Consider the following 22,903-nt stretch of genomic DNA (forward strand, 5'->3'; position numbering starts at 1 on the left):
TAAGATAAAGAGGCAGCACTGGAAAATTTCCACTTTATTAGGGACTTAAGCTGTTTTAGGAGAATTCAATGAACTTTCTCTCTAAACCACTAAATTTAACAATTTCAGATAACTAGACTCTCAGATTTGTATCAGAACTGAATCAGTGTTTCGCTTTTCAGACTTATTTCTCAGACTGCCGTTCCCTCCTCTGAATATAAAACACGTTTGATTTTTAAACATTTGCTCATTTTGATTAAAGGTACAGAACTGAAACAACTATTCCTGTTCCTCTCTCCACAGATGCTAACTGACAAGATGCTATTTCTTGCATTATTTTTATTGAATTTAACTTCCACAAGTTGAGGATATAATTGGTTTACAAATCTTACACACATTAACATTAGAAAAATATATCTCCAACTATCACATCCATGCTTTCATTGTGCAAAACAATTGATCCCTATCAGAATAAAAATGCTGAAGCATTGCCGTAACTTGATTATATAATGAACTCCGTTCACCTGTCTTATTTTGAGATTGGTTTCACCATCCAGATTTGACGTTTCAATGTAGCACATTGCCTGTGGCTCACTATATAGAAAGAATGAGAAAACAATCATTTATATAATAAATGTATCAGAAACACCTTTACACTCTTTACTTAAAATTTTAGTATGCTAACAGACCATCTGGTCTGGGATGGTTCTACAAAGAGGAATTCAGCTGGTCCCTACTTCTCCACCCTCTCTCTTTTGTTCACGAGTTTTTTTTTATCCAGAATGCTTGAATATTACAACATGGAAGTGTTCAAGTTCCAGGTTTTGAGTAGTAGCAGGTGTTACTACAAGGCTCTGCATTTCATAGATAGCCTGATGCAGGAAGTAACCACCCCATAGTTCAAAAGAATACAGACAGATAGCAAGGAATGACTCTCAGAAAGACAAAGAAAAACAGGCAGATACTTCTGAAGAACCCCTGAGGGTTTCTTTTTCTCTAACCAGCAATCAATTCTAAGTATAGAAAGAGGATAATATTGACTTGGCATGTGTATTCAGAGCACCAGTTGTACAGCAGAAAAGGATAAAGGTCAATAGATTAATAATTATATGGGGTTCTCAGTCGGTGGAAATGACAGGTGTTTCCCCAGCCACGGATGTGATTCCAGGATGGAATGTTATCTGCCTCCTGCTAGAACCATGATATGACCAAGCAGCTTAAAATAAAACGACTTGGGGAGGATGAATAACCAGAGTTCATGGTCTAGTTGGTACTATCAACATCTGCTAAGAGAATGACATCTGACAGAAAAATTTTTAAGGGCTAACAAAAGATTCAAGCAAATATTCTCCGAAGATATTAAATGAATACCTTACAGCAGCCTTTTTGAATCAGGATGATAAGAGATAGGCCATCTGGCGATTTGAGCATACTTCAGCATTCATCAATATCATGACTACATGTATACCACTTAGCCATTCGCCAGGGCTACCCCAATATCCCTTTATTTCTCTAATATCCAGAAATCCATCCATTCCTTTTCCCCCCACTAATCACCACATCAAAGCCTCAAAAGCCTCCCAGAATGACACTCAAACATCTCCCAATTTCTCCTCATCTCATTCCTAGCAGTCTAGCCCCTAATCCTCAAAACATGCTCCCCGGTCTTCGACTCTGCATCAGAGAAAACGTCATATCGGCATCTCATCTGTCAAGGTTTAATGTTGGCTTTTATCCAACATTGTATTTCCCCACCCTTTTCTATCTTGATGTACTTGAATCTATGGAGTGATCTCTCTGAATGGCATGCAAACGAGAGTAACAATAATAAACAATCACTAATTATAACAAGGCAGTGAAGCATTAAAAACAGGGCAGTTTTCATGAAATTTTACAGGGAAATGGTGTAACTGCGCCCAGAGTACTGCATAATGTTTTTTTGCCTCCACTTTTAAGCAAAGGTGTGCTTGCATTTTAAGTAGTCAGGAGCTTGATATCTTGGGCTGAAGGGTGAAGAAGGGCAATGATAAACTAACATATCCTTCCCTGATCTTGATGTCCTCTATGTCTTTGGTAAATAGCAATACAAAGAATTTATTTAGTACCTTGTCCACTTCTTCTAGCTCTCAGCATAAATCTCCTTACATGGCCCTACCCTCTCCCTTGTTACCCTTGTTTTAAATATACATGCAAAATGTCATAGGATTTTATTTAATCTTACTCACCAAACACATTTCATAGCTCCCTTTAGCCTTCCTGATTCCATGTTTTAGATTCTGCTTCAATTCTTTTATATTCCTCAAAGGTCCTATCTGACCCTTTCAACTGAATTTGAAATTTATTTTACCCTTTCAACAAATTTTACAATATCTCACATCACCCAAGGTTTCTGAATTTTGCCATCCTTGTCTTTCTTCTTCACAGGAAGATGCTGATCCTGATTTCTGACCAGTTGACCTTTAACTAACATCAGATGTAGACATAGGCAGGCTAATCTATTCTCCCCAGCTCTTGCCTAATACCATTGCAATTAGCCTTTCCCCAAGACTCAGTCTTATCCATAACTTAAAGAGTTTGATTTTTCTAGCCTAGACATTGTTTCAAGTCCCCCATGAATTTATTTTACTCATTACATGCATTTTTATTGTTAAGGTACAAAGAGGGAGAGAAGATTGGCTTATATTTATTGGCCTTTAGAAAGATGAGATGATCAAACTGAAACCTGAAAGACTCTTGAGGGGGATGTCAGAGTCGATGCTGAGAGGATGTTTCCCCAAGGAAAAGGAAGTGTCAAAATCTAAGGGGCATAGTTTGAGAAGTCAACTTCCGCTAATGCCCCACCTCCCCCTCGTACCCCATCCGTTATTTATTTACATACACACACACATTCTTTTTTTCTCTCTCCTTTTTCTCCCTCTGTCCCTCTGACTATACCCCTTGCCCATCCTCTGGGTTTTCCCCCCCTCCCCCTTTTCTTTCTCCCTAGGCCTCCTGTCCCATGATCCTCTCATATCCCTTTTGCCAATCAACTATCCAGCTCTTGGCTTCATCACTCCCCCTCCTGTCTTTTCCTATCATTTTGGATCTCTCCCTCCCCCTCCCACTTTCAAATCTCTTACTAGCTCTTCTTTCAGTTAGTCCTGACGAAGGGTCTCGGCCTGAAACATCGACTGTACCTCTTCCTAGAGATGCTGCCTGGCCTGCTGCCTTCACCAGCAACTTTGATGTGTGTTGCTTGAATTTCCAGCACCTGCAGATTTCCTCGTGTTTGCGTCTCCCACAGTAGTGGTTTTCTAGCCTTCCTACCTAATTTGTTGCTAAAATCCTCCACTCAAAAGGCAAGATAAAATCACAGCGGAAAGGCCATTACCTACCATTTTACTTTCAAAAGGAGTTTCTATGTGCTTTCTATGCTTCGATTGTTGCAAATGGTAAAATGTAGGAAGCCTTATAGCCTGGCCATTGTCATTTCCCATGCACCATCTCTCTGACAGGTATAAATTTCCAGATGGTGTAATTTGACATAAGAAAGGAACACCAATGTCTTTTGCCTCCCCACGCCCTGCCTGAGATTGCCTAGATCAAGAAAGAGCAAGGGCTGTACCTGGCATCTTCCCAGATCAGTTCGCCCTGAGTATGCCATGATGCTGAGCTGAGTCTGTAGAACGTTAATATTTTTTGCTTAGTGCCTTTCCTTCCTCAATTTTTATTCACATTTCTCATTTCCTGCTGTCCATTTGTCAGTTTTGCTGAAAACATAACCAACACCTCAACTTCCTCACAACATCGGTAAATCTCGCTGAACTACATAAAATTATGGAGCTCAGGCAAATCTGTCTCGTACAGATTCCAACTCTCCCAGAACTGGCCCAAATACCCAGCAATATATCATGCACCTCGCAAAAAAACTGAGCTACTTTGGTGTCACAGCTTAAATCATTAGTTTATAATAATGACTGAATATAAATTTTAGACAGCTAATGTAATATATCCTTTCAAATTCAATTCTTAATATTTAAATCTTTGCTTTAAGGTCAAAAGCCTGAACCAATCCAGGCAGCAATCCTGGTAAACCTCTTTTGCATCCTTTCTAAAGCCTCCACATCCTTGCTGTAATAGGGCGAAAATTACAAAATATTTCTTAAAACAATTCACTATTCACATAATTTTCCAAAACACTGCTCAATTTGCCCCTCACACCAACATAACTGGCTTCTTATTTAAAAGTTCAAGTGGCATGATTCCAGTTTCAAAGCATTCAAAGTACATTTATCATCAAACTATGTATACAGTATACCATCCTGAGATTCCTCTTCCCACAGACAGCTATGAAACAAGGAAGAACCATGGAACCCGTTCAAAGAAAAAACATCCAGTAACCAGAAACTAGAACATATCATAAATGTAAATCAGAGTCCACAATCCACAAACCGTGTCAATTAAACCTTGCTCCAGCATGATCCTCTGACAGCATTGAGGAAGACAAATCACTTAACACGAGGATCTTCCTTTAGCAGCTTTGCTTTCAAACTAATTTTAATTCAGCTTTAAAACAGTCTGCTCCACTTTGTTCCCTCTGCAAAGTCCACTTATCTTCCTTTGCAGCCTCTGTCCTATGTTTCTCATTTTGTCCTCTCACTCTTTTCCATCACAAGGGGAAGAACTACTTTTTAAAACATGTTCCTTCCAAATTTGAAGCAAACTTTCATCACCCTGGGCACTACTTTGCATCAGTTTCTCTTTCTGCAGAAGTCTTGGGATGTATATGAATACGTTGTTGATACAGCTGTAGCCAGTTATATCTCACTCTGTACAATAGGTGGTGCTCATTCACAGGTAACATGCAAGCGAGGAGATTTTGACCAATGCATTATATGTGACTCAACATTCAACACTGTACCTGGGTGACAATGGTGTCCATTTTATCTCTAACAGTAGTACTACTCAAAATGACAAGCTCAAATCCAGAAGTATCATAATCCTCTCCGGTTAAATTCAAAGCCAGAAATGTTTGAAAGTGGTTCAAAGCTATTTTGTACCCTTTAAAAGGTTCTATTTTATGGCAGAAATTCTGCTTAGTTCCACTTTGTGCTGCTCAAAAAAATTCATTTAATAATAATGCCCAAAATAATTACAGCATTTGAATTGTTGCTTTTTAAAACTCCATTTTAAATAATCTATGATCAACCTCAAAAAATGCCCAACCTGGTGGAGACAATGAGAATGTCAGCTGGAAGACGTTGTCCACTGGTGACCATTACAAAATCCCCTACCACAACCTGCAAAAAAAGTTAAAGAAATTGGCCATTTGTAAAAGTAGCTGGCAGTAGAAAACAACCAGGCCACAGATATCAATGGTGTTGCCATTAACGGCAGGCTTTATCTTAGTACTTCATATTGTCCAGTGATTTAGATATTTATGAAAGACCAATCAGAACCTTCAATAGTTGCTTAAAATACTATATTTCCCAATTTTGCATTTCTTAAAATATATATAACATCAAAATTAATGGTGTTCAATGTTTGGGAGATCGTAACATTTAAAGCTCAACAATATTTCCAAACCAATTAAGTACATTCAAAAAGTTGTGAATACTGATGGCCTCATTAGTTATGTTATAATGAAGTTTAACAACATGATGCTGTTTGTGATTGCTATATCATATCTCTGCCAACTCACTTCCATTGTGAAGTATTAGAACGCTAGTTACTTTTCACATTATTCATCTAGAATTAAATTAATTTTCAGCTATACTGGCAAAAATTTTCTTGACAGCTTTTAAAGACAACTTTAAAATTTGGCCTGAAGGTGATATTTCAAAATGAAAGACAATGTTTTGTTTTAACACAAATGAATCCCAAATCAATAATCATTTTTCTTTCTCTTTCCCAGAACCAATTTTGGAAAGAATTGTCTCTAAGAAACTAAATTAAGTTTATTGGTCTTCATTTCCACATCACTCTCTAGATCAACCAGGATTTCTCTGAACCCTAGAGTTTCACGACAGGTCATGGATTAAAAAAATAAACATTTTTTGAACTTTGCACGTGTGTGAGCAAGTTTCTTCTTGTTTAACAAGCATCAAGAACAAGGATAGAAATCATCTCATTTCAGTTGAAGGTAATATCCATGTGTGCTTATCTCAGGTTCAACCCAGAACTGAGTATTTGTACAGAAAACAAACAAGCACAGATTTCACATGCTAGGCCCGTATTTGAGCCTGATCATGTCACTTAGTACGAAAATGTTTTTTTCAAAGTCTTGTATAAAATTGTGTCTTAGGCTATATTTTTATTCATATTGTTCTGGCTTATGGTTTTTAGTAACTCTACTATTCAACATTGTTAAAAATTTTCATGTTGTAAATAGCATTAATTAAATCAATATACAACCTTCATTTAAATTAATCTACCAAGCCTACCATTTGAAAAATTAAATCCCAGTTATTTATCAAAAATTTATTATGTTTCCCTTATGAGTTCTTAAAATTTATGAAAGGGAAAAAAAAAGAGATTAATTTCAAGAAAAGCAAGCTAAGCTTAACTACCTGTTCTTTTTCAAGAAAGGTTGGCTAAAAATTCATTCTCAACTCAAAAGAGCGTTGAAACTTCTTTTTGGATTATTATATCTACAACTTACTGATCATGTTAATGTACCGTGCACTGTAGATATAATACTTTTTTTACATAGGGTATCCCTAAGACCTGAAAATTATTTCAAGGGTTCCTCCAAGGCAAAAAGATTGAGGAAGGCTGATCTAGATAGACTGAATGTTGAATAGTTTTGAATATTTTCTGTGTTAAGTCCTATTTGCAGATTCTGCCACATTTCCTGCTCTTTGCCACACCTTTCTTTTACCACCTCTGCAAAGATGTTATTTACGGACAGCATTTTCTTCAGTGGCAATTTCTTGCATAAGTTTGATTCTTTATTACAAGTAAACCGGTGGTACAGTGGCATCCGCACCAGACTTTGAGATATGTCTTAGCGCTCATCGCCCTCAGTAGGAGAGAGAGACAAGGGCTGTCAGTAGTTCACACTGGACAAGTATGGAACTACTATTGTGTTTTTTGTAGATACCATTTTGTAAATATTGGCATTTTTCTTTTCACTAATTTCCATAAGTTTAATCTTTGATGCACCTAATAAACACCCTTATACTAAAGTGCTAGGTGACTCCAGCCATTTACGTGGTCGTAACCCACATATCTAACAATTGTCCCACACTATATTCTATCTGACCCTTCTTTGCCCATTCTCCTAAACTGTCCAAGTCATTCTGCAGACTCCCTGCTTCTTCAACACTACCAGCCCCTGCACCTATCTTCACATCGCCTGCAAAGCTAGGCACAAAATTATTAATTCTATCATCCAAATCATTGACATAACATGATAAAAATTGGTCCCAACACCAACCCCTGCAGAACACCAGTAATCACCGGCAGCCAACCAGAATAGGCCCCCTTTATTCCCACTCTTTGCCTCCTGTTAGACAGCTAATCTTCTATCCATGCTTGTATCTTTCTTATAATACCATGGGCTCTTAGCTTGTTAAGCAGCTTCATGTATGGAACCTTCGCAAATGCATTCTGACAATCCAACTACAGAACATCTATTAATTCTCCTTTGTCTATTCTGCTTGTTATTTCTTCAAAGAGTTCCAACAGATTAGTCACGCAAGATTTTCACTTAAGGAAACGATGCTAACATTGGCCTATTTTATCAAGTGCTTCCAAGTACCCCAAAAGCAAATACTTATCAATCGATTCCAACATCTTCCCAACCACTGAGGTCAGTCTAAATGGTCTACGATCTTCCTTCTTCTGCCTCCCTCCCTCCCTCCCTTCTTAAAGAGTGGAATGACATTTGCAATTTCCAGTCCTCTGGAGTCATTCCAAAATAGGTCATTACTAATGCCTCCACCGTGTCTGCAACTACCTCTTTCAAAACCCTGGGGTGTATTCCATCAGGCCCAGGTGACTTATCTACATTCAGACCTTTTTCTTTCCTAAGCATCTTCTCCTTATTAATAGCAACTACATTCACTTCTGCCATCTGACACACTCAAATTTCTGGCTTACTCTGCTTGTGTCTTCCACAATGAAGATTGATGCAAAATACTTATCAAGTTTATCCGCTATTTCTTTGTTCCCCCATTTCTACCTCCCCAGCATCATTTTCGAGTCATCCAATATCCACTCTTGCATCTACTGTACTCTTTACCATATCTGAAAAAACCTTTGGTACTCTCCTTTATTTATACTATACCCTGTGAAAAATTCTGGCAATCCTGGACAATGTTTCTCACCCTCTACATGCCACCTTGGCTGAACAGAGTTGCACTTTTTGTAATAAACTAAGACAACTGTGCTGCTCCAAAGAGCGCTATATGAGGTCATTTTTACCCTCAGCCATCAGGCTCTATATTGAGTCAACCTATAGCCAGGGAAGTGATGACCCACTCCTGTTAGACTGCTTGTGGTAACTTGTTTTTTTATTCTTTCTACTTCTCTTCTAATATTCATATCTGCACACTTGTAATGCTACTGTAACACTAATTTCCTTTGGAATCAATAAAGTACCTATCTATTGAATAGCTTATCTTCATATTTCATCTTTTCTCTCCTTATGATTTTTTTTTTTTAGTTGCCTTCTCGTGTTTTAAAAGTTTCCGAATCCTCAAATTTTCAACTAATTTTTGCTGCATTATATACCCTCTCTTTTGCTTTTATGCTGTTTTTGACTTCCCTTGTCAGCCACAGTTGCCTTATCCTCCCTTTAGAATACTTCTTCAACTTCGGCATGCATCAGTCTGGCACCCTCCAAATTGCCCCCGAAAACTCCAGCCATTGCAGTTCTGCCATCATCCTTGCTAATGTTTTCTTCCAATCAGCTTTGGCCATTTCCTCTCCCATGCCTCTGTAATTCCCTTTACTCCACTGTAATACTGATGCATTTGACTTTATCTTCTCCCTCTCAAACTTCAGGTTGAATTCTATCATATTATGATTACTGCATCTTAAGGGTCCCTTTACCTTAAGCTCCCTAGTCAAATCTGGTTCATTACACATCACCCAATCCAGAATTCCCCTTCCCCTGGTGGGCTCAAGCACAATCCACTCTAAAAAGCTATCTCAGGGACTCTACAAATTCCCTCTCTTAGGATCCAGCACCGACCTGATTTTTCCAATCTACCTGCATTTGAAATCCCCTATGGCTATTGTAACATTGCCCTTATTACATGCCTTTTCTATTTCCCATTGTAATTTATATCCTATATCCTGCCTACTGTTCACAGCCCTGTGTACAACTCTCATCAGGGTCTTTCTATCCTTGCAGTTTCTTAAGTCTACCCAAAAGGATTCTTCACCTTCCAATCTTATACCACCTCTTCCAAAGGATTTAATTTCATTTTTTACCAACACAGAGACCCCATCCCCTCGGCCTACTTGCTTGACCTTTTGATCAGAGTCATCAAACACCTCTCATGTTAACCATTTAATCCCCAGAATTATTCTCGTAAACCTCCTCTGGACCCTCTCCCATGCCAGTATATATTTTCTTAGATAAGAGGCCCAAAACTGATCACAATACTCCAAATATGGTCTGACCAATGCATTATAAAGTCTTAGCATTACATCTTTGCTCTTAAATTCTAGCAATGAATGTCAACATTGCATTTGCCTTCCTTACTTCCAACTCAACCTGTAAGTTAACCCTCAGGGAATCTTGCACTAGGACTCCCAAGTCCCCTTGAACCTCTGATTTCTGAATCCAATCGCCTTTAAAAATTGTCTACACATTTATTAGTTCTATTAAAGTGCATGACCAGACAGTACACTTCCCAGCACTGAATTCCATCTGCCACTTTTGTCCATTCTCCTAATCTGTCCAAGTCCTTCTGCACACTCCCTGCCTCCTCAACATTACCTGCCTTTCTATCATCCCATCACTATTCTATCACTCTCACCCCACCTGTCTTCTTATGATCCACAAACTTGGTCACAAAACCATCAATTCCAAGTCATTAAAATAAAATGTGGAAACTCAGCAGCAGGAAACCACTGGTCACAGACAACAGACCAGAAAAGACCCCTTTTATTCCCACTGTTTACCTTCTGTCCATTCTAGTTAACCAATCTTCTGTCCATACTATACCTTTCCTGTAATACCATGGGCTCTTTTCTTGTATAGCATCCTCACATATGGCACATGTCAAAGGTCTTCTGAAAATCCAAGTTAACAACACCTCCTTTGTCCATCATGGCTCAAAGAATTGGAACAGATTTTTCCAGCCAAGATCTCCCTTTAAGGAAACCATACTGACTTCCACCTATTTTATCCTGTGCCTCCAAGTACCCTGAAACTTCATCCTTAATACTGACAGAACTTTTTTTCTCCCACACTTCTTGACGAGTAGAGTAGTATCTGCAGTTTCCAGTGTTCCAGAACCATTCCAGAATGTAGTGATTCTTGAAGAACACTAATAATGTCTCCACAATCTCTACAGCGATCCCTTTCAAAACTCTGGGATGTTGTCCATGAGGTCCAGCTGGATTATCTACTTTTGCTCCTTTCAGCTGGGTTCCAATCATATTCTCCTCAGAACAACTACACTCATTTCTGCACCCTTACACTCTTGAATTTCTGGCTTACTATTGGTGTCCTCCACAGTGAAGACAAAATATGTTTTTAGTTCATCCACCATATCCTTGATCCTCATTACTACCTCTGCAGTGTCAATTTCCAGTGGTCTGATGTCCATTCTTCCATCTCTTTATATATCTGAAATCTTTATATGTGAAAAAACTTTTGGTATCCTCTTTTACATTATTGAACAGCTTACCTTCATATTTCAGGTTTTCTCTTCTCATTGCTTTTTTATTTGCCTTCTGTTGGTTTTTAAGAGCTTCCCAATTTTCTGGCTTCCCACTAATTTTTGCCAAATATATGGTCTCTCTTTGGTTTTTATGCTATCTTTGACTTCTTGTCAGCCACAGCTGCCTCATCCTCCCTTTGGAATGCTTCTTTTTGTTTAGGATGAACTAATCCCATGTCTACCAACCATCAACTGTTGTTAAGCATTGCATAAATGATCTACCCAAACAACTAGGTCTTTTATACTTTTTCTTAGAAATGCCAGTATTTGTAAAGGGCTGCAAAGCAAAAACTGTATACTAATATATTACTTACAGTGCCTTGTAAAAGTATTCAGTCCCCAACCCTCTGTTCACATAAATGAGTATTACAATTAGCAATTTTTGATCAATTTAACTGAGTATTTTTATTTGCGAATCACATGTTCTTTTTTCATAGCAGAGCCCCAAAACAGGGAAAATTGTACAGCACGAAACAGTAGAAAATTCAGAAACTGAAATATCAGTAGCTCACAAGTACTCATGCCCCCTTTGCATAATGCTTAGTTGAACCACCTCTCAAAGCTATTATAGTCTTTTTGGACAAGTCTCTATTAGCTTTCCACAATATGATGGAGCAAAATTTGCCCATTCCTCCTTGCAAAATTGTTCAAGCTGTGCCAGGAAAGTTAGGGAATGGTGGTGGACAGCAATCTTGAGGTCTTGCCAGAGATATTCAATCGGGTTAAGGTCAGGACTCCAACTGAGCCACTCAAGGACATCAATTTTCTTCATTTGAAGCCACTCCATGGTTGCTCTGACAGTGTGCTTTGTATCATTGTTCTGCTGAAAGACAAACTTCCTCCCCAGTTTAAACTTTCTGGAAGAGGGTAGCAGGTGTTTATCCAGGATCTCTCTGTGTTCATCAGCATTCATCTTCCCAACAATCCTGACCAAATTTCCAGTCCATGCTGCTGAAAAGCATCCCATAGCATGATGCTACCTCCACTATACTTTACAGTAGGGATGGTGTTACCTGGCTAGATTTACAGTACTAGATTTACACCACATGCACCACTGTGTTGAGGCTAAAATGTTCCACTGTAGTCTCATCCAACCACAACACCTTCCACATCTTTACAGTGATACTTTGTCTAGTCTTTACAGGCAAGGATATGCTCCTTTTTTTTTTAAGTGAGGGCTTCTTCCTTGCCACTCTTCCATAAATGCCCTTTTTTTTTTGCAAGGCCTTAGAGATTGTACAGCCATGAACTTCATCTCCAGTTGCAGCCATTAACTTCTGCAGCTCATTCAGAGTGACTGTTGGCATCACAGTGGCCAGTTTTACAAGTGACATTCTTCTCCAGCGACTATGTTTAGAGGGGTGGTCTGGCCTAAGCAATGTGGCTGTGGTTTCATATTTTTTCCACCTTCTAACAATGGACTACACAGAACTCCAAGGCATGTTCAGTTCCTTTGAGGTGGTCTCGTACCCTTCCCCAGCTTTGTCCTTCTCTATTATCTTCCTTAACTGGTCTTGAATGCTCTTTTACCATCATTTTGGTTTGGTCTGTTGAAAATCTACCATACTGTCGGACCTTGCAGAGACATGGGTACTTATTAAGGAGATCCTCCAATTTTCTACATCAACAGACTGGGTGAGTCGGTAAGATAATGTAGAGTATTGCACCTGAGGAAGGTTAGCATAGTAGTTAGAAAGGGACGGATACTTTTTCAGCCTCAATTTTGGTTTTTAACTGTCAGTAAACTGTTGACAAGTTTTGGAAAATTTCTTTAGATTTGATATGATGCACAATGTTTTGTAGATTCGCTCAAAAAATCCTACTTCAATATATCTTACATTTTGAAAATGAGACAGTAAAATATGGAAATAGTTGTGGTGGCTGAATACTTTTTCATGGCACTGTATAATCTTGACACAGGCTGACAGTATCCTGGTCAACTGTTGCAATATGATTAAATTTCTCCAAGTAGAATATTATGAAGTAGAAAAGTTAGTTACAAGTTAAATAATACTGGCTTGTAATGTAGCCTTAAGCTGAACCTTGGGTCTGACTTCATGTTCAATTAATCTGACTGATAATCATTTGAAATTTCTATTGCACTTATGAAGAAATCAATCACTAACCAGCAGACCAACCTCCTTCTCAATATAAAAAATATTAGGCAATAACTGCTTTAAATATTGGTGAGATGACGACAAAAGTCACAATACTTTGTATTAATTCTGAAATAATTTAATTGCCAGGTCTGAAAGTCCAAATTAAAATTATAAGATAAATCAGATTTCTGTAACAATCTTTGAGAATATTTTGCACATCTGATACACATACCTCTTTCCAAATAACCGTCTCCCACTTGCCATCTTTTAAAACTGGAAAAGGAAATCATCCGTGTAATAGCAACTCAGGTAGAAAACTTAAAACTTTACTTCTTGTTTTATCTATTTAAACATTCACATTTTGTTACAATTCACATGAAATCTTGCAAGATAACTTCAACTAAAAGTACATTTTAAAAAGTAAATAGAATAATGGATTTCTATTAGGGTATTGGGAATATTTTCGTCAGTTCACTTATGATCGAGCTGCAAAATTATCTTTATTAGAATGATTTTTATCCAACATTATCTAGTCAAAGTGGGAGGAATGACTGGTTGCTGATACTTCAACAGATTATGTGCCTCCCTGCCTGCTTTCCATTATTAGTGATCAAAGTTTTCTACACATTTTGAAGATAATAATAGCTTAGGAGATACACCAATTCTAAATCAAGTTAGTTTAATTACTCTAAATGCAAGTACAATAACAGTTGGCTAAAGGACATCCTGATGAAAGGTCTCAGCCCAAAACATTAAAATTAATTTCCTCCCACATATAGTGCGCAATCTGGTGAGTTCCTCCAGCATTTTGTGTGTCGCTCAAAGTTCCCAACATCTGCAGAATCTTTTATGAAGGTGGAATAACAGGAAACACATTAGCTTTTAAGTTAATGATTTTTTCACACCAAGTCAAAAATGATCAGATAAAAATTCAAACTTTTTGCTCTGAGTGTACAGAACAGTGGAATTATGCATCATCTAGTTCAGTCAATGATACCATGACATCTTGGTACTATTTACAGGAAGTTATTGTCACCAATGGTGAAAAATCATCCTTTATGTTATTCACTACACTTGAAGCAATCCTCTCGTGCAGACAAATTTGCAAATACAAAAAAAAAATTGGGCTCATCCTTTCTTTTTGTCCTAAAGCTAGCAGCAAAAGGTCTTGAAAGTCATCTGTTTAATTAGGGCATTCAATTTAGTTCTCACCCAAAGGACACATCTCCCTAAATTCATGACTAAGTTATTTTTTCATATTATCAAAACAAATGGAAAATTAGTAAACAGAGAATACTTCAATTGTCCAGTCATTGTTTGAGTTCTCTCATTGTCTACTCCAATAAAAATCTGAAAACAAGAATATTCTCCACTAGACAGCTTTCCTCTAATTAAAAATAAAATTTAGGGCAGGATAGCACACACAGGCAGTCCACATAACAGAAACTTTTAACAGTTTCATTCAAAAAAATGTTTGTTCATCAGACTGCACAATGTATTAAGTGCAATTTTTGTATTGACTTTAACTTTGGTATTGACTTCAGTAAGGCCTTTGACAAGGTCCCGCTTGGGAGGTTAGTAAGGAAAATTCAGTCGCTAGGTATACATGGAGAGGTGGTTAATTGGATCAGACATTAGCTCAATGGAAGAAGCCAAAGAGTGGTAGTAGAGAATTGCTTCTCTGAGTGGAGGCCTATGACTAGTGGTGTGCCACAGGGATCAGTGCTGGGTCCATTGTTATTTGTCATCTATATCAATGATCTGGATGATAATGTAGTAAATTGGATCAGCAAATTTGCTGATGATACAAAGATTGGAGGTGTAGCAGACAGCGAGGAAGGTTTTCAGAGCCTGCAGAGGGACTTGGACCAGCTGGAAAAATGGGCTGAAAAATGGCAGATGGAGTTTAATGCAGACAAGTGTGAGGTATTGCACGTTGGAAGGACAAACCAATGTAGAACATACAGGGTTAATGGTAAGGCACTGAGGAGTGCAGTGGAACAGAGGGATCTGGGAATACAGATACAAAATTCCCTAAAAGTGGCGTCACAGGTAGATAGGGTCGTAAAGAGAGCTTCTGGTACATTGGCCTTTATTAATCGAAGTATTGAGTACAAGAGCTGGAATGTTATGAAGAGGTTGTATAAGGCATTGGTGAGGCCAAATCTGGAGTATTGTGTTCAGTTTTGGTCACCAAATTACAGGAAGGATATAAATAAGGTTGAAAGAGTGCAGAGAAAGTTTACAAAGATGTTGCCAGAACTTGAGAAACTCAGTTACAGAGAAAGGTTGAATAGGTTAGGACTTTATTCCCTGGAGCGTAGAAGAATGAAGGGAGATTTGATAGAGGTATATAAAATTATGATGGGTACAGATAGAGTGAATGCAAGCAGGCTTTTTCCACTGAGGCAAGGGGAGAAAAAAACCAGAGGACATGGGTTAAGGGTGAGGGGGGAAAAGTTTAAAGGGAACATTAGGGGGGGCTTCTTCACATAGAGAGTGGTGGGAGTATGGAATGAGCTGCCAGACGAGGTGGTAAATGCGGGTTCCTTTTTGACATTTAAGAATAAATTGGACAGATACATGGATGGGAGGTGTATGGAGGGATATGGTCCGTGTGCAGGTCAGTGGGACTAGGCAGAAAATGGTTCGGCACTGCCAAGAAGGGCCAAAAGGCCTGTTTCTGTGCTGTAGTTTCTATGGCTCTATGACTGTTAGCTATATCTCAAAATTTATTATGGAATAAATAGAATAAATTTTCATGGTTCATCGCCATGCTATATGGTTTATAGTTGAACTTTAAATTGAAAACAAAAACCTCTTGGTAAATACTCCATTGTGTCAGACATCCAAATTGACTGAATCTGACGATGATGATCTTTGTGATCTGCATTATCTATTCATTTTGTTTAAATGGGAATTTCATGTTTGGCCTGACAACAAAACATAAATAAGAACAGTGTTCCTCCAGCATTCTGATTCCAGTGTTTGACTACATAGGCACTCACCTTTTATTTTCTTCTTGTTGACATGATTATCAGCTTTATGTCTTTTCTATAACAAAGCAAACAGAATTCAATGTTTCAAAAATCATATAAAGAATTGTAACCAAGACTCTCTTGTGACATCAGACTGCTCATGAAATAACTATATCTAGTTATTTACACAATGAACATGGAAGAGTACAACACAGGAACAGGTCACCTGGCCGAAGATATCTATGCCAAACATGATGCCAAATTAATTTAACATTCCCTACATACTCAGGTGCCTACCTAAAAACACCACTATCATACTCCTGACAGAATTAAGAATTCCGGGCATTTACTACTCTGTATAAAGGAAAATTTGTCCTTCACATCTCCTTTAAACTTGCCCATTCTCACCCTAAACCAAAGTCCTCCAGTATTTCACATCCCTACCATAGGAAACCAATTTTGACCATCTAACTACCATTCCTCTCAGAAGTTCATATATTTCTATCCCGTTAGCTCTTAGCCTCCAAAAATAAAGGTTCAACTCCAAGCATCAAGGCCAAGCCCAAAATTATAACCCCTCAGATCGTTTCCTGATCGCTTCCTGAGTAACTAGTCATCACTGCTCCACATGATACCATCTGAAGTAGACAGGTACAAAGTTTATAGAAAAATATGCCAGCATTTTGCCCCAAGTTAACTATGGCCAATGGTGAAGGCAGATCTGTAATTCTTAAAATCAAGTAGTATGTATGTTGCTAGCTCATCACTAAACACAAAATCTGAACCAGTGGAAAAGAGATACGAACTAAAAAATGTAAGTTAAAAATAAGTCAAACACTAAGTAACACACATAAAAGTTGCTGGTGAACGCAGCAGGTCAAGCAGCATCTCTAGGAAGAGGTACAGTCGATGTTTCAGGCCGAGACCCTTCATCAGGACTAACTGAAAGAAGAGTTAGTAACAGATTTGAAAGTGGAAGGGGGAGGGGGAGATCCAAAATGATAGGAGAAGACAGGAGGGGGAGGGATGGAGCCAAGAGCTGGACAGTTGATTGGCAAAAGGGATATGAGAGGATCATGGGACAGGAGGCCTAGGGAGAAAGAAAGGGGGAGGGGGGAAGCCCAGATGATGGGCAAGGGGTATAGTCAGAGGGACAGAGGGAGAAAAGGAGAGAAAAAGAATGTGTGTATATAAATAAATAAATAAATAACAGATGGGGTACGAGGGGGAGGTGGGGCATTAGCGTAAGTTTGAGAAGTCAATGTTCATGCCATCAGGTTGGAGGCTACCCAGACGGAATATAAGGTGTTGTTCCTCCAACCTGAGTGTGAATTCACCTTTACAGTAGAGGAGGCCGTGGATAGACATATCAGAATGGGAATGGGACGAGGAATTAAAATGTGTGGCCATTGGGAGATCCCGTTTTCTCTGGCGGACAGAGCATAGGTGTTCAGCGAAATGATCTTCCAGTCTGCGTCGGGTCTCGCCAATATATAGAAGGCCACATCGAGAGCATCGGACGCAGTATATCACCCCAGCCAACTCACGGTGAAGTGTCGTCTCACCTGAAAGGACTGTCTGGGGCCTGAATGGTAGTGAGGGAGGAAGTGTAAGGGCATGTGTAGCATTTGTCCGCTTACAAGGATAAGTGCCAGGAGGGAGATCAGTGGGGAGGGATGGGGGGGGAACGAATGGACAAGAGAGTCGCGTAGGGAGCGATTCCTGCGGAAAGTGGGGAGGGGGGGAGGGAAAGAAAGATGTGCTTGGTGGAGGGATCCCGTTGGAGGTGGCAGAAGTTACGGAGAATTATATGTTGGACCCGGAGGCTGGTCAGGTGGTAGGTGAGGACAAGGGGAACCCTATTTCTAGTGGGGTGGCGGGAGGATGGAGTGAGAGCAGATGTACGTGAAATGGGGGAGATGCGTTTGAGAGCAGAGTTGATAGTGGAGGAAGGAAAGCCCCTTTCTTTAAAAAAGGACATCTCCCTCGTCCTGGAATGAAAAGCCTCATCCTGAGAACAGATGCAGCAGAGACGGAGGAATTGCAAAAAGGGGATGGCATTTTTGCAAGAGACAGGGTGAGAAGAGGAATAGTCCAGATAGCTGAGAGAGTCAGCAGGCTTATAGTAGACATCAGTGGATAAGCTGTCTCCAGAGACAGAAAGATCTAGAAAGGGGAGGGAGGTGTCGGAAATGGACCAGGTAAACTTGAGGGCAGGGTGAAAGTTGGAGGCAAAATTAATGAAGTCAACAAGCTCAGCATGCGTACAGGAAGCAGCGCCAATGCAGTCGTCGATGTAGTGAAGGAAAAGTGGGGGCAGATACCAGAATAGGTTTGGAACGTAGATTGTTCCACAAAGTCAACAAAAAGGTAGGCATACCTGGGACCCATACAGGTGCCCACGGCTACATCTTTGATTTGGAAGAAGTGGGAGGAGCCAAAGGAGAAATTATTAAGAGTAAGGACTAATTCCGCTAGACGGAGCAGAGTGGTGGTAGAGGGGAACTGGTTCGGTCTGGAATCCAAAAAGAAGCGGAGAGCTTTGAGACCTTCCTGATGGGGGCGGGGGGGGGCGGTGGAAGTATATAGGGACTGAACATCCATGGTGAAAATAAAGCAGTGGAGGCCAGGGAACTTAAGATCATCGAAAAGTTTCAGAGCGTGAGAAGGGGATCCCACCATTAAGCACATATTTCCCTCCCCTCCCTCTGCTAACCGCAGGGATTGCTCCCCACGCAACTCCCTTGTCAATTTGACCCCCCCCATCCCTCCCCACTGATCTCCCTCCTGGCACTTATCCTTGTAAGCAGAACAAGTGCTACACATGCCCTTACACTTCCTCCCTCACTACCATTCAGGGCCCCAGACAGTACTTCCAGGTGAGGCAACACTTCACCTGTGAGTTGCCTGGGGTGATATACTGCGTCCGGTGCTCCCGATGCGGCCTTCTATATATTGGTGAGACCCAATGCAGACTGGGAGATCACTTCGCTGAACACCTACACTCTGTCCGCCAGAGAAGGCAGGATCTCCCAGCGGCCACATATTTTAATTCCACATCCCATTCCCATTCTGATACATCTATCCACGGCCTCCTCTACTGTAAAGATGAAGCCACACTCAGGTTGGAGGAACAACAGCTTATATTCCGTCTGGGTAGCCTCCAACCTGATGGCATGAACATTGACTTCTCAAACTTCTGCTAATGCCCCACCTCATCCGTTATTTATTTACTTATATACACACATTCTTTCTCTCTCTCTTTCTCTCCTTTTTCTCCCTCTGTCCCTGTCACTACACCCCTTGCCCATCCTCTGGGCTTCTCCCTCCCTCGGCCTCCTGTCCCATGATCCTCTCATATCCCTTTTGCCAGTCAACTGTCCAGCTCTTGGCTCCATTCCTCCCCCTCCTGTCTTCTCCTATCATTTTGGATCTCCCTCTCCCACTTTCAAATCTCTTACTAGCTTTTCTTTCAGTTAGTCCTGACGAAGGGTCTTGGCCCGAAACATCGACTGTACCTCTTCCTAGAGATACTGCCTGACCTGCTGCGTTCACCAGCAACTTTTATGTGTGTTGCTTGAAATTCCAGCATCTACAGATTTCCTCGTGTTTGCATTTTCACACACTAAGTAAATGGTTTTCGATAGATATTGAAGCCCTGGTTAAGGAAAAAAGGTGTATAGCTGATATAGACAGACAACCAACTTGGAGAATAAGAAATGAAAGAAAACACTTAAAGAAATCAGGAGGGCTAAAAGGCGTGACATTGCTATAGCAGACAAGGTGAAGGAGAATCCTAAGGGGTTGTACAGATGTTAAGAGCAAAAGGATTGCAAAGAGGAAGAGCAGAATGGTAATATATGCATGGAGCCAAAAGAGATGGGGGAGATCTTAAAGTTATTTTTTCCATCTGCATTTACTCAGGAGATGAATGAGTCTACAGAAGTGAGACATAACAGCAGCGAGATCATGGACCTAAACAGATTACAGAGGAGGAGGTGTTTGCTCTCTTGAGGCAAATTAGAGATACTTAAATCATCTGTAGCAACAGGTGAAGTTTCAGGGCTTCACTGTTTAAGAAGGGCTCTAAGAACAAAGCAAGAAATTACAGGCCAGTGAACCTGATATCAGTAGTGGGAAAGTTATTGGAATGTATTCTAAGGGACTAGATATGAGTGTAGAGTTAGACAGGAACCGATTAGTGATAGTCAGCACAGCTTTGTGCATGGTAGCTCATATCTAAACAATCTTATGGAGTTTTTTGAGGAAGCTACCAGGAAAGTTGATGAGGAAAGGCAGTGAAGGTAGTTAATTGGATTAGATATTGGCTTTGTAGGAGAAGACCTGTTACTAGTGAAGTGCTCAGGGATCGGTGCTGGATTCTTCGTTGTTAGTCATCTATACCAATGATCAGGATGAAAATGTGGTTAACTGGATCCTGGATCAGCAGATTTGAGGATGACACCAACATTGGGGATGTAGTGGACAATGAAGATTATCAGAGCTTGCAGCAGAATCTGGACCTGCTGGAAGAAAGGGATGAAAAATGGCAGATGGAATTTAATGCAGTTAAGTGTGAGGTTTTGTACTCCAGTAGGACTGACCAGGGTGGGTCTTACACAGTGAACGGTAGGGCACTGAGGAGTGTGGTAGGACAAAGGGATCTGAGAATACAGGTCCATAACCCATGGAAACTGGTGGCACAGGTAGATAGGGTCATAAAGAAAGCTTTTGGCAATTAGCCTTCATCAATTAAAGTACTGAGTACTGGAGATGGAATGTTATGTTGAAACTGTACAAGACATGGATGAGGCCTAATTTTGTGCACTGTCTGCAGTTTTGGCCACCTACCTACAGGAAAGATGTAATTTGAAAGAGTGCAGGGAAAATTTACAAGGATGTTGACAGGACTGGAGTTATATAAAAAAAATTGAATAGGTTTTGACTTTATTCCTTGGAACATGAAGAACTGACGGAAGATATTTTTAGAGGTATACAAAATTATGAGAGGTATAGATAGGGTTAATGCAAGCAGGCATTTTCCACTGAGATTGGATGGGACAACAACTAGAGGTCATGGGTTAAGAATGAAAGGCAAAAAGTTTAAGGGGAACATGAAGGGAAACTTTTTCCACTCAAAGGGTCGTAAGAGTATGGAACAAGCTACCAGTGTAAGTGACGCATGTGAGCTTGATTTCAATGTTTAAGTGTGAGGTGTTGCATTTTGGGAGGACCAAACAGGGTAGGTCTAACACAATAAGCAATAGTGCACTGACGAATGTGGTAGAACAAAGGGGTATGGAATACAGGTCCATAATTCATTGAAAGTGGCGGCACAGGTAGATAGGTTTGTAAAGGAAGCTTTTGGCATATTGGCCTTCACAGATCAAAGTACTGAATACAGGGTTTGGGATGTTATGCTGAAGGGTATAAGAACATTTGGTGAGGCCTAATTTGGAATAGTGTGTGCAGTTTTGGTCACTTATCTGCAAGAAAGATGTAAATAGGTTTGAAAGAGTACAGAGAAAATTTACAAGGATGTTGCCAGGATTGGAGGACCTGAGTTATGAGGAAAGATTGAATACGTTAGAATTTTATTCTGTAGAAATTGAAAATAGAGGAGAGATTTGATAGAGGTATACAAAAGTATGAGAGATATAGATAGGGTAAATGCAAGCAGGTTTTTTCCCACTGAAATCGGGTGAGACTACAACTAGAGGTCATGGGTTAAGGGTGAAGGGTGAAAGGTGAAATGTTTAAGGAGAACATGAGGGGAAACTTCTTCACTCAGAGAGTGGTGAGAGTGTGGAATGAACTGTCAATGGAAGTAGTGGATGCAAATTCAATTTTAACATTCAAGAGCAGTTTGGATAGGTACATGGGTAGGAGGGATATGGAGTGCTATGGTCTGGGTGCAGGTCAATGGGACTAGGCAGCTTAAATGGCTCAGCACAGACTAGATGGGCCAAAGGGCCTGTTTTTGTGCAGTAGTTTTTTATAACTCTATAACTGTGTGACCAGAGTTCAAGCTTTTCAGCTTCTTTCATCACATTTAGTTCTGTAGAATAAAAACTGAAAATGTTCTCAGCTTTCAGGAGGCCAAGCAGCCTACATGAATAGAGAAACGCTTAATGTTTTGGGTTGATGAAAGAGGGAAAAATGTTAGATTCAAGTTATAGAGATGGAAGGGGAGGAATGAATATGTCAAAGGGAATATTTTTGAAAAGATAAGGTTTCTAAGGTGATCATACTACTTAGGGGGTCCTCCTAGGGCAGTAGGGTGGAGATACATTTCTATCAAAGGAGGTGTAAGGCGTTCCTTCCCTCTGCTAGTTTGCAGAACACCCTTGGGCAAGGTGTAGCACCCCAATCAGAGTCACATGAAGCCATGGGAGTAGGTGGCGGATGGTCGTATGAGCAGCTGGTGCATATCACAAGTCCTGGTTGTGTGACCACTGACACCAGGCAGACAATTATGAAGAGTATTGATAATGGCTCGGTCACCTGTCTTGTAAAGATACTGACCAGTGAAGAAAGCCATGACAAACCACTTCTGTAGAAAAATTTGCCAAGAACAATTATTGTCATGGAAAGACCATGATCGCCCACATCATACGACACAGCACATAACGAACTTGCAATCCCCTTTCAACATTAAAGACTATTCCCTTTGTGAATTCCTGGTTCCTCTTCCACTTCCACAATTGTAGAAAATGCAAATATCTGCTCTATTAATTCTTCCCTCCACCTCCTAAGAACTCAAACAGGCTTATCAGGTGATGTGGAAACTCGTGTACATTTCCTCAAATCTAGTATATTGCATTCAGTGCTGACAACACAGTCTTCACAGCTTGGGAGAACCCAAATACAGATTGGTTGAGTACATTGCAGAGCACTTCCCATCAGTATATTGAACTCTCTGTTATTTTAACTTGCCATCACGCTTTAAATATGACCGGTTCTCTCC

General features: G+C 40.0%; 1 protein-coding gene across 7 annotated transcripts in view; it reads right to left on the reverse strand.

Annotated features, from left to right (window-relative positions):
- atp8a2 (ATPase phospholipid transporting 8A2) overlaps positions 1-22,903 on the reverse strand; it is a 589,180-nt gene that overhangs the window by 327,107 nt on the left and 239,170 nt on the right. For all 7 annotated transcript variants that reach the window (XM_063054225.1, XM_063054230.1, XM_063054229.1 and 4 more), the window contains 4 exons: positions 15,967-16,012; positions 13,191-13,231; positions 5,185-5,258; positions 504-573 (listed from right to left, as the gene is read on the reverse strand). In XM_063054225.1, the coding sequence (XP_062910295.1) occupies positions 504-573; positions 5,185-5,258; positions 13,191-13,231; positions 15,967-16,012 (231 nt within the window). The remainder of the gene's footprint in view (positions 1-503; positions 574-5,184; positions 5,259-13,190; positions 13,232-15,966; positions 16,013-22,903) is intronic.

Source organism: Mobula hypostoma, chromosome 7, assembly GCF_963921235.1.
Source record: "Mobula hypostoma chromosome 7, sMobHyp1.1, whole genome shotgun sequence".
Taxonomy (NCBI): Eukaryota; Metazoa; Chordata; class Chondrichthyes; order Myliobatiformes; family Myliobatidae; genus Mobula; species Mobula hypostoma.